Here is a 13,012-nt window from a genome sequence, read left to right as displayed (position 1 = left end):
TCAAGTTCTCAATGTTGAGATTTATTAGCAAACCTTTAACAAAGGCAATTTCTTGGAAAGCGTCACAATAAAAATTGGGGAGGAAAACAAAACAAAAAAACATTTGGTCTCTAAAAGTCATAGGCAAAACTAAAAAAGTGTACCTACCCTTCGGCACAAATACAAATATGTTACCGACAACTAATTTGGAAAGCTTAGTGAGGGGGTAGAAGGAATCAGTAGGCAAAGATAACGATTATGCATTTCTATCGATCCTGACGTCAATCTCTCGCCCGCTGAGCCGGTAGCCATTCATGGTGCGGCAGGCTCGCTCGGCGGTCTCGGGACTGTCAAAGCGCACCACACCGCAGCCCTTAGACTTGCCGTTCTCCATCTTTATGTCTGCATACTGCACAATGCCTGTTAGAAAATGCAAACAAGCCATATCGATTATCGAAACTCAAGCAAGAAATGCTAAAAGAAAAGTGTGACGGGAAAGTGTCTTACCACATGAATTGAAAGTGTCCTTCAACATCTTCCAAGTGAAGTCAAAGGGCAGCTGCAAAAAGAGTATTAGTTTGTGAATGAGAGGGAAAAAAATATCAAAAAAAAAAAAAAAAAAAAACAGGATGTTAAGATCAAATGCATACATTTCTGACAAAAATCTGGCAGCCCTTCCTGGCATTGGCTCCACCAGTCCCTGGCCCTCCTTGTCCAGACCCACTGAAAGGAGTCCCGAAATTGCCACGATCCATATCAGCAGGTCTGTCAAACTGCCCACCAACGCCACCAGAGCCCATCCGATCCATGCCAGAACCCATGCGGTCCAGACCAGAGGAAGGGAAGCGGTCCATGCCACCGGAGCCCATGCGGTCGAAGTTTGAACCCATTCGGTCGAGGCCTGTGTTCATCCTGTCCATGCCCATAGGAGAGGCAAAGTCCATCCCGCCGCTCATGCGATCCATGCCGGACGGGCCCAAGCGGTCGAACCCACCAGGGCCCATGCGGTCCACGCTGGAGCTCATGCGGTCAAGGCCTGTTCCCAGCCGATCCATACTGGGACCCAGACGGTCAATCCCTGAACCCATTCGGTCGAAGCCAGTTCCCAATCGGTCTAGATCAGACATGCGGTCCATGCGATCCATTCCCATTCGGTCCAGTCCTCCCATGCGGTCCATGCTGCCACCAAGCCGGTCCATGCCAGCATTCATGCGATCCATTCCCATGGAGTTCCCTGCCAATTAGATTAAATAAATTTAAAAAGGTTAACATTATGTAACCATCTAAGAGATTTATAGGATCAAAGGTTAAGGTTACTTACCCATTCCTCTGTCAAATGTGTCTCCAAAGTTGCTACGAGACATGCCCATGTCATTACGGCCACTGAAATCTCTGTCAAAACCACCGCCGATTCCGCGATCCATATCTGCAATTTAAAAATATATATATATATAAATAAAAACAATTTCAAACCTAACCAAAAACAAAACCTAATTTACCATTCATTCTTCCCATTCCAGAGGGGCCGAAACGATCCATGTTATTCATACCACCTCCAAAATTATCCATCCCTGAAGATCAATAACATATGGATTCAATTCATATTGAGAAATTTATAGTGCAGTGATATTAAACAAAAAAAAAAAGGATAATTCACTGTAATCACAGTACTACACAAATAACTTCACGGTTCAAAGTACACAAAATCTGCAAAAATAAAAACATTATGCTGCTTCAAAATTACACCACATTTTTATGGAGATCAGTGACGTTTGGATAGTGCCCATTAAAATGGACTGAGCACCCTTGAAGTACAGCATAAAATCCAACCAGTACCACCTGCATGTCCTTTCCAGATGGGATCAAAACCGGCCAAAATAAAAGAATGGCTGATGAGATGACCACATACCTCCCATTCTACCCATGCCACCAAATCCCATTCCATCCATTCCTATGGAGAAAATGATTTCATGGAGAGGGGAGGGGAGTGAAGTTCAATGAGTGCATACAAGAGGAAACATTCCCAAAAAACCAACATGCAACACGCCGTTACCTCCTGGTCCCATATTGCCCATCCCACCCCGGTTGAGCTGGGTAGCATCGATGGGTTGACCGCCAGGTCCCAGACCGAGCCCGATACCACTCAGACCACCTGCATTAGATGGTGAAACTGGTTTAGAGAAGAAACTATCCAACTACAACAAAGTTTTATGGCTGATGTTCCATGCAGCAAATGTTAATATGAAGTCTTCACTTACGAGGAAGCGCAGGAGGACGTTCTGGGGGTGCAAAGTCACCTTTGGGAAGGGATTTCTCATCCTGAAAAGAATAACAGGTGAAAAGAAGTGAATTTTGAGAAGCCAGAAACAAGCTTCAATGTTAAACCCATGTGATTACTTACCAGTTTGACGTGCATGACCCTGTTGAAGAGGAGCTGTCCATTGAACATCGCTAACATCCATTAAGGAAAAGCATTGCACATTTTAAATGGCATTAAACAACCTTATTCCAATCAACACCACACATCAAAAGCTACTATGAAGGATACAGACTGCTTGAACAGCCTCAATGGGCATCTCAAATGTGACAGTTCCCATTCCCCTGCTCTTCCCGTCTTTATCCTCCAGGATATCTGCACGCACAACCACTCCAGCCATTCCAAACACCTCCTTTAGCTTCTTCCACCCAACCTTGTAGTCCAGCTGTGCAGAGAGATGTCACATGGTAAGGGTTCAAGTTTAAAAAAAAAAAAAAAAAAAAAAAAAAAAAAAAAAAGGGACATATGACTCCAGAATGCATTTAAACACTTACATTGGCCACAAAAATGGAGCTTCCGATTTTTCCAGCCTGGAGTCCATGGATGACCTCATTGGGGATGTTGGGGTTGTTCATGAGACTGGGAGGGATGTTGACCATGGAAGGACCACCTGGTCCTGGGCCCATCCCCATGCCTCCACCCATGCCTCCTCCCATGCCGCCTCCCATTCCTCCACCCATGCCTGGGGGTCCGCCGCCACCACCACCACCACCACCACCCCCGTGAGCACGATTAGCTTCACGCTGGGCAATCACTCCATCTGGATCCTTCGAGAAGGACAAGGAGATAGTTTATAACAGTACACATTTAGCAGTTGACCGATATATTGGCTGATATATGATGGCATTTTTACAAATATCAGCATTGGCCAATACGTTTTTCTGCTTGGCTGATGTGTTCGAGGCGGGACTTTTATTTTGAAGATGCTGAGAACGTCTAAAAAAAATTCTGTCTAATAATCAGACAGAACCGTTAAACAAAGGAATTAATGTATACAAAAGGTATTATAACGATTTTGTATTATACTTTTATACTATTAGTAAAAGAAAGAACATTATACTTTCTCATTTGCCGTCAGCATTAAGCAAATACCCATTTTTATAATTTAAACAAATCTTTGACTAATGAACATTTACATTTCAAAAACCTTGCAAACTTAGAATCCAGCTGAGATCTTGTGAAGTGTGTGTTTTTATCCAGCATGATCGCGTGTTCTCTGCGTGACGGTTGCGCTGTGTGAACTGAATACTTTAAACTCATGATTTCAAATTATGCTGTGCTTTATGCATTTATCCACTGTCATATGTCATTTTCTCTGTTTATTGTATGTAAAATGAGTGTTACCCCCCGGCTTTATTTGAAAAATATGATTCCCAATGCACACAAACTTCCCAGAATACTGAAATCCCTGTTGGTTAGGGTTTACTTCCTTTTTAATTTTATTTTTATTAAATATTTAAAAATATATTCGTAATTTCTATTAATCAATATTCAATTAGCTAATATTCCTATTACAAAAACAGAAGAATACTTTTTTTTGGTTGAAATAGTATAGAAATTGGCAAAAAGTTGGAAACAGATTTACTCTATTGTCGCTTTTACACTGCGTGGTACGACTCGGCTCGTTTTGCATTTCCACTGCAGGTTAGTATTGCTAGAGTGGGTGGGATTATTCAAGTGTCATTATAGTTACGCCACCTCAACTGCTGCGACTCTAAAAACTTTTTTATTCCACATCACCCCATCAAGCTCTTGTTGGATCCGCTCCTCTGGTATCAACGAGAGGAACGTCTGTACATCCTCAACAGACAACAAAACAGCCATTTTTGTTTCGTTTTTTTTTTTTTAAATGTGCGCTCGTTCAAAACAGTTGCATTCACTCCTTTGCTGGCTGTGCTGATTTAAATCTAGTGGTTCTGTTGTGTTGGTCGCAAGTTCAGTGATGCAGGTAGTGAAGATTCATGTTTTGGTAATGGTACACTTGGAACCTCAAGAAAGGTGGTACTAAAAAAGTACCCAGTGGAAAACCCCCCAAAAGTGAACAGTACTGAACCATGCCATACCATGCAGTGGAAAAGTGCCATATATGTACCCAGTGTTATTCATCTGCAAGATGAACTCACCTCTTTGACCTTGAGAGGACGACCATTCATGACATGTTTGTTGACTTTCTCTACAGCCTTTTTCATGAGCTCTTCAGTTCTGAACTCAACCACCCTATTTAAAAATAAAAAATAAAATAAAGTTTAGCAAGAGTAGTGCAAAAGCGACAAATGAGAAATTATCGATAGTCTGAATGATACTTACGCACAACCCTTAAGTCAGCAAACCAGCCAGGACGAACAAACAAACAAAACAGGAACAAAAGAGACAATTAGACAAGCACTACAAAACAAAACTAAAAAAAAACCACCAATAACTGACTCATGAAAAATACTTACGACACACTAAATTGATAAAAGAATATTCAAATAATACTTCTCTGTGGTGTTCAACACTTACATAATTACATTCAAACTCAAAATGACTGACAGAATTAATTGACGAGTAGAATACACAAGCGTCCTTCAGTTCCAATTACTGATTCAGGCTCCATTTCTGATGTTATCCCACTAGTTGAGTCGCTCAACAAATCATTGATGCCATGTTTAGTTACTGAACACCACCTGAAGTCCAATAATGAGACTCGCAGTGCAAAAAAAAAAAAAAATGCTACCTCGTAAACACACGAGAACCAGAATTACTATATAACTGGGAAACGATCCCTGCGGTTCCACTCAGAACCACAGTCGGCATACATTTTTGTTCAAATGCCACCCAAGACGACACATTTTGAACTCTCAACCCAGTCCTGAACATCCCACATTTATATCTAAGAGTACATGTAAGAACTCAAGCGGACAAATGGAGGTTCGTCTCTTGCACTTACCCTTGATTTGCCTTCTCCGTCCATTAAGTGTTCCACGTACGTTACCTCACCCACTACAAATCAGATTCCAGACGACACACACCAAGGGGAGAGAAGCCGAGAGAACAATTGGGGTTTAGAGCAGACACAAACCGGGGAACGGTGAGAGTGAGCTTGGCCTGCGAGTCCAGAGCCTCCTCCCCCAGCACCTCAGCAGCACAAATTCTGGTACAGGTCTACAAGAAGCAAGCTGTAAAGTCTATTGAGGAAAACTTCTTAAGCTGTCCTTGCTGGGAACCTCAACATCCAAGACTGACAAAAGGATTTGACCTCCCGAGCCATCTAAATTGGATGGATTGTCAACTATGGCCTTTTTTGGACGTCAAAGAACCATTTCTGGTAAGGTTAACAAGTCTTTGGCTACCTCCGAAACATTCGGCACACCTAAACCATAATGTTAGGGCAAAAAATAAAAAAAAAGATACTGAATTAAAATAGCTAAACCTATATTATAAAATAAATGGTTTGAAGTTACAGAAACCGAAACCTCGTCCATCTGGAACCAACTTGGCCTCCCAACTAAACAATTGGACTCTTGAATTTAATCGATTAGCCAAACCAGCTCCAACGTGTCCAGTTGGATGAACACTCAAGAATAGAATTAGATGAGACTGCAAACCCAAACCAGGTCTAGTCTGTTTGTCAAAAACTACCTCGAAGAACCACCTGGCTTTTCTTCAGCAAGAACGTCTGTCCATAAGATAAAACAAGGACCAGCTTAAGAAGCTGCTTTACTCTGTAGACCTGTACCCCCAGAAATCAATCACATCCATTTTTAAGGGCACAATAATGAAGATGAGCTGCAAAAACATTCACTCTGGCATTCACCTAAAAAAGAAAATGCAATTTAATTCTACAGACAACAATTTCCACATGAAATTCCCCATGCGTACAAATCATTAGGCATGGAGGGGCTGCTACACATGGATAGGGAAAAATGTGACCACTCATAGATTGTTCTGAAATACTAACCAACAGGTTAGAGTGAAAACTACACACTTTCTCCAAAGCCAAAGAGACCAAATGATGGCATCAGATTCATATGAATGGATTAGACTCCGTTCTGTGTGTACGTGCAATTCGCACAAATTTAAAGTGCCATCCAACTACATTAGCAAGCTTGAATTAATAATCATTTTCCACAACAGACAAGACACTTTTCCAACAGACCACTTCCCCATGATGGGATGTTTATCCTCTGACCTAAAGCAACGGAGTAGGTGGCCACCTTCGAAACTTCAAAACTAAAACTCCATGACTCTAAGCTAACCTAAGATATACAACTAAATGTAATGAAAACGTACCTATTTCCTTCATGAGATCTTTAAGAGTTTGCCATTTAACATCATAGGGAATGTTGCTGACAAACACGCGGTATCTCTTGTTGGGCTTCCCGTAAGGTTCAAACCGGCCCCCGCCACCACGCTTCTGGGGCCTCTCCTTTCTAGACTCATGGTTGGACTTGCCATTCACATTATTTCTGTATGGAGAAAAAAAAATGCAATTTGAGAAATGTTTTTCAACCCAACAAGAAAATCATGCAATCAAGCTTGAGATAAAACTAAATTTCGGCTAATTGTTCAAAGATTTTCCATTCATGTTCAATAGTGTACATTTCCTAAACCCTGTTACCAAAATTTAGATGTCTGAATAGTATAAAAGCCAGGTTTTTTTACTTTCTATTTTACAGCAATACAATTTAATTTCAAATTAAGATCGTATAATAGGGTTGAAAATTCATCAGAAATTAGTGACTCAAAATGTGTTCATGATTCACACTTGCCGCAAGTAAGAAAAATAGTAGTTTGAACCCATTTCTAGCAATAAATTGGGTAAAAGGGTTGAGTTTGCAGATACAGAAATTAGAAATAAAATTTAATGTTCAGCCATGCATTAAAATCTTTAAGATTAACAAATTCAAGTTTATTTTTAAATTAAAAGTACCGTAATATAAACTCATGCATTATTACACTTTATGGGGGTTGAATTTTCTTCAACCCTGTTACCAAAATTTGTCTAAATGCATTTTAAAACCCTGATGAAATTTTCTAGCAATAAAGTTTTTTGTTAAAGCAATGAATAACGGGGTTGAAAATATAACAAATCAGACAGTCATTCTAATCAGTCTGAGAACAAATGTTCTCAAAGGGGGGGAAAAAACTACTTTCCATTAAAATAAATAAATTCCCACAAATATCTCGAATAACAGGTTTGAGTTTGCCGATACCAAAACTTGGAAACGGTTCAGATAACGGTTAACCGTAAAATTGTATATTTTCACTCGTGCGTTTTTATTTATTTATTTTTAATGTACAATAAATCCAATTAAACAAATAAGCTTTTTTTAATGAAAAAGGTACAGTTTACTTTTTTTGTTAGACGTTAACATCTAAAACAAGTAATTAATCGTTTCTAAAGGGGCAAGAAACTGACATGTAACAAACTAGGCCGCACCAAACAAAGGACACTCAATCATGTTTGTTGCGTAACAAAATAAAAAGTCGTTCAAATCTCGTCTTACGTGCTTCATTTTGAATATTAGGCAAATTTCGTGCATGTTTGCTTAGCTTGTTTCCTCCGATTGTGAATCCAGCGTCCTCTTTGTTTCATCAGGACACAAACCAAATAAACGAGTTTGTCCTTTAACGCTCATATTTAACGGCAACCAAACTATTCTTAGTAAAAATGCATTATGCACCCAAAACATTACGTACCTACTATTGATTTAACCATATAAGAAAAGCAAAACATGGAATAAAAAGCATGCAGATGTCGTGTTACCCTTGTTCTTGTTTCTCTGGTTTAACCTCAGACGACATTTTGCCTTTAGATGTTCGCGGTCCTCCTCCGTTTTCAGATTAAACTGTTCTAAACCACACAGACTAGGTCTAGAAACAGATAAAACGCGTTTAAAGTCGTAAAATCAACGAGGGTCGCTGCTCAGTCGTGTTTCGTCGCCACCAGCGCTAAAAGAGCTCGCTCGCTGCTTCGAGTCCTTCGTCTGGTGAAATGGCGGCGGCACAAAAAACACCAAGATCATATTGGGAGCGACGAGAGGCATGATGGGAAACAACGTGTGACGCATTCTAGTTTAAACTCTCAGGAGGCCGGTTAACATGAGGTGCACCGTAGATTATGCTAAAACTATCGTATCATTACTTTACTAGGTTGATTTTTTTATTACAAACCTAACAGATCTCAGCCTTTATTTTTTGTTTTCTGAAGGTCTACAGAAAATACGAAAAATTACGTGCAGTCTTACATCCTAGACAAAGAGACAAATACATTTGGGTTTCAAAGAAACCATGTCAGTGAAAAGTCTCAGGTAAAATAAAGATAAATATAAAAATATCACTTATGAACAAATAATTTTTCCATTCAAGATGTTTGTACTAGCATATGCTGGTTAGGTATGTTTTTGACGCTGTGATGCTGGTTTATGTCGGTCATTTGCCGGCACAAAACCAGCATAAACCAGCAAAGAGCCAGCATAAACCAGCAAACAGCCAGCATAAACCAGCAAAGAGCCAGTATAAACCAGCAAAGAGCCTGTATAAACCAGCAAATAGCCAGCATAAACCAGCAAAGGAGTAGTATGAACCAGCAAATAGCCAGCATAAACCAGCAAAGAGCCAGTATAAACCAGCAAAGAACCAGCATAAACCAGCAAAGAGCCAGCATAAACCAGCAAAGAGCCTGTATAAACCAGCAAAGAGCCAGTATAAACCAGCAAAGAGCCTGTATAAACCAGCAAAGAGCCAGCATAAAACAAGAAAAGAGCCAGTATAAACCAGCAAAGAGCCAGCATAAACCAGCAAAAAGTCATCATAAACCAGCAAAGGACTAGCATAAACCAGCAAAGGACCAGCATAAACCAGCAAGGGACTAGTATAAACCAGCAAAGAGCCAGCATAAACCAGCAAAAAGTCATCATAAACCAGCAAAGAGCCAGCATAAACCAACAAAGAGCCAGCATAAACCAGCAAAGAGCCAGTATAAACCAGCAAAGAGCCAGAATAAACCAGCAAAGAGCCAGTATAAACCAGCAAAGAACCAGCATAAACCAACAAAAGAGCCAGCGTAAACCAGCAAAGAGCCAGCATAAACCAGCAAAGAGCCTGTATAAACCAGCAAATAGCCATCATAAACCAGCAAAGAGCCAGCATAAACCAGCAAAGGGCTAGTATAAACCAGCAAAGAGCCAGCATAAACCAGCAAAGGGCTAGTATAAACCAGCAAAGAGCCAGCATAAACCAGCAAAGGACTAGTATAAACCAGCAAAGAGCCAGCATAAACCAGCAAAGGACCAGCATAAACCAGCAAGGGACTAGTATAAACCAGCAAAGAGCCAGCATAAACCAGCAAAAAGTCATCATAAACCAGCAAAGAGCCAGCATAAACCAACAAAGAGCCAGCATAAACCAGCAAAGAGCCAGTATAAACCAGCAAAGAGCCAGTATAAACCAGCAAAGAGCCAGAATAAACCAGCAAAGAGCCAGTATAAACCAGCAAAGGACTAGTATAAACCAGCAAAGAGCCAGCATAAACCAGCAAAGGACTAGTATAAACCAGCAAAGAGCCAGCATAAACCAGCAAAGGACTAGTATAAACCAGAAAAGAGCCAGCATAAACCAGCAAAGGACTAGTATAAACCAGAAAAGAGCCAGTATAAACCAGCAAAGGACTAGTATAAACCAGCAAAGAGCCAGTATAAACCAGCAAAGGACTAGTATAAACCAGAAAAGAGCCAGTATAAACCAGCAAAGGACTAGTATAAACCAGCAAAGAGCCAGTATAAACCAGCAAAGGACTAGTATAAACCAGCAAAGAGCCAGTATAAACCAGCAAAGGACTAGTATAAATCAGCAAAGAGCCAGCATAAACCAGCAAAGGACTAGTATAAATCAGCAAAGAGCCAGCATAAACCAGCAAAGGACTAGTATAAACCAGCAAAGAGCCAGCATAAACCAGCAAAGGACTAGTATAAACCAGCAAAGAGCCAGTATAAACCAGCAAAGGACTAGTATAAACCAGCAAAGAGCCAACATAAACCAGCAAAGGACTAGTATAAACCAGCAAAGAGCCAGTATAAACCAGCAAAGGACTAGTATAAACCAGCAAAGAGCCAACATAAACCAGCAAAGGACTAGTATAAACCAGCAAAGAGCCAGCATAAACCAGCAAAGGACTAGTATAAACCAGCAAAGAGCCAGCATAAACCAGCAAAGGACTAGTATAAACCAGAAAAGAGCCAGCATAAACCAGCAAAGGACTAGTATAAACCAGAAAAGAGCCAGTATAAACCAGCAAAGGACTAGTATAAACCAGCAAAGAGCCAGTATAAACCAGCAAAGGACTAGTATAAACCAGAAAAGAGCCAGTATAAACCAGCAAAGGACTAGTATAAACCAGAAAAGAGCCAGCATAAACCAGCAAAGGACTAGTATAAACCAGCAAAGAGCCAGTATAAACCAGCAAAGGACTAGTATAAACCAGCAAAGAGCCAGTATAAACCAGCAAAGGACTAGTATAAATCAGCAAAGAGCCAGCATAAACCAGCAAAGGACTAGTATAAACCAGCAAAGAGCCAGCATAAACCAGCAAAGGACTAGTATAAACCAGCAAAGAGCCAGTATAAACCAGCAAAGGACTAGTATAAACCAGCAAAGAGCCAACATAAACCAGCAAAGGACTAGTATAAACCAGCAAAGAGCCAGTATAAACCAGCAAAGGACTAGTATAAACCAGCAAAGAGCCAACATAAACCAGCAAAGGACTAGTATAAACCAGCAAAAGGACCAGCATTCTTTTGTGAAGGGTGAACAGATTGGTTTTCCACTCGAGCTGTGATTTTGTTAAATTACACAAACCATTAAGAAATGTTCCCTTGTATTCGGCGTTTTCTTTATGTAATGCTAATTATTTATAAGCATGACAAGTGTTGCCAGGTTTTTCAAAAAATGTTTGAAATGTAATTTCCATTACATTACATTCCAAACAAACTCCTGCACATTGTTGTTAACTTTAAAAAATTCCAATTCAGCTGACTTTAAAATCTTTAATATTTAAATTCTAATTCAACATCCTATAATGTTAAAATAATATTAAAATCCTGTAAAGGCCCCCCAAAATATGTATTGTAACTTCTTATCTCACAAATCAGAATTAGTTTCTCGTAATTCCGATACAATTTTCCTTGCAGTTCTGAGTTTACATCCCACAACTTTGACTTCTCTGAATGTGGGTTTATATCTCAGATCTCAGTCAGAATTTGTAAAAACTCAGTTTCATTTATTTTAATGTTTTTCTTTATTCTGTGTTGAAAACAGACTTCAATATAACGCGGAGCTTCAGCTCATAATAAATGGCTTGTTGCCCAAAAGAGTGAGTTTAAGCCATTTCTGAAATTGTGCAACCTCTCAGAAATCTCTCGAAAGAACAACAGCACAGTTATCAGGTCCAGAGCATCGTTTTTAATTTGCTTTGCACACTTTTCTTGGCTGATTTCAAGCACCAACATTTTTTTGGTGAGGACGTAACAGACATCTTTCTCTTAGCCACTGCACAACATAAACATTGTAGTATTTCAAAAGTTCAGTGTGATAAAAATCCCGTGCTCTACGAATAAATGAAAACAAAACAGAAACAAAAGAATACATATATGAATACATTAAAACACACACTGGCAAAATTAAAGATATTTCAACTGCATCAACAAACTGTGTGAACGTGTGTACAATTCAGTCCAGATTTGGAAGTGCCTTCTTTTTTGAAACTGCAAAAAAAAAAGTTGTGCCATTGTATTTAAATAAGAAAGCATGCACTGGAGGAACAGAGAGGTTTCTGAGGTGTTTATTAACATCATCATTGAGCTGCTGAACTGCTTTTGCAGTGTTGCATATTGTGGCCAGCTCACTGGCATCCACTGCAAGTTAAAAACACAAAATTAACAAAATCATGAGTTCAACATTGTCCCACTCATAAAGTCCTTCATATGCAACAACATCTACATCTATGTATATATCATACATGTGTTGTTAAGGTTATAGGTAAGAATTGCATTGTAGTATTTTTTAAATTGCACTCAATGTATTACACCTACGTTGCAAAATAACCAAGGAATGGCCCAAAAAGTGAAGAAAGCAGGTGGAAGCACAACGAGACAGCATTCCTCAAGTTAGCATTAAGCTGGTAAAGTTGCCTGTTGTTGGTGATCCGACACTACTAGTGGTTTGAAATAATGGTTCAAATCAGCAACTTCTTTCCGGAAAGACACTGAGCAATAAGAAAGATGATTATTATGAAGATGATGGATTATTCCTAAAACTCTAAAAAAATACCTAAATAATTATTGTTATATAATGGCATCATATTTAGTGTATTGCACAAATTGTCTCCCCTTAAAATAAAGAATCCATTTAGAGAGGAAAACCTTTTTTTTCTCCAATGTGAAATTAGCTGATGGGAGATGGGTGGTGCAATGAATTTGAGGGAAAAACCTTTTGCATGTTTGAATGTCCAAATATAGAGAAGCACCTTTTGGTTTCAAACTCGCTCGTTTGTGGCGCGTGAACTACAAGCATCTTAAGCGCAGGCCGATCAGCTGCGTCCTTCAGCAAATAATCCAGACATTCGTGGGTCTGTCTGCTCCACACACACAAACAGAACCCTGGACCTACAGCACACAACACTTCTGAACAACAGATACATCAATTTATCTACACATTTACAATTGAGACACATTTGAA

At 39.6% G+C, this 13,012-nt stretch overlaps 1 protein-coding gene across 2 annotated transcripts; it reads right to left on the bottom strand.

The window, feature by feature from the left end:
- Positions 1-8,299, bottom strand: LOC132159819 (heterogeneous nuclear ribonucleoprotein M-like). Of its 2 annotated transcripts, XM_059569434.1 has the most exons (16): positions 8,046-8,299; positions 6,569-6,744; positions 5,226-5,278; positions 4,604-4,611; positions 4,420-4,513; positions 2,791-3,063; positions 2,528-2,681; positions 2,381-2,430; positions 2,238-2,298; positions 2,033-2,131; positions 1,889-1,930; positions 1,479-1,550; positions 1,301-1,405; positions 630-1,213; positions 487-538; positions 1-399 (listed from the first exon to the last, which is right to left on the bottom strand). In XM_059569434.1, exons 1-16 carry the CDS (start codon positions 8,081-8,083, stop codon positions 236-238), a joined length of 2,025 nt encoding a protein of 674 aa, XP_059425417.1. In that variant the 5' UTR covers positions 8,084-8,299; the 3' UTR covers positions 1-235. The 2 variants fall into 2 exon arrangements, with proteins under 2 accessions (XP_059425417.1, XP_059425416.1); XM_059569433.1 differs by lacking the exon at positions 1,889-1,930 and having other exon boundaries at positions 4,604-5,278; positions 8,046-8,296.
- Positions 8,300-13,012: the final 4,713 nt, after the last annotated feature.

Source organism: Carassius carassius, chromosome 16 (genome assembly GCF_963082965.1).
Source record: "Carassius carassius chromosome 16, fCarCar2.1, whole genome shotgun sequence".
Taxonomy (NCBI): Eukaryota; Metazoa; Chordata; class Actinopteri; order Cypriniformes; family Cyprinidae; genus Carassius; species Carassius carassius.
This window is presented reverse-complemented; position numbering and strand designations above follow the sequence as displayed.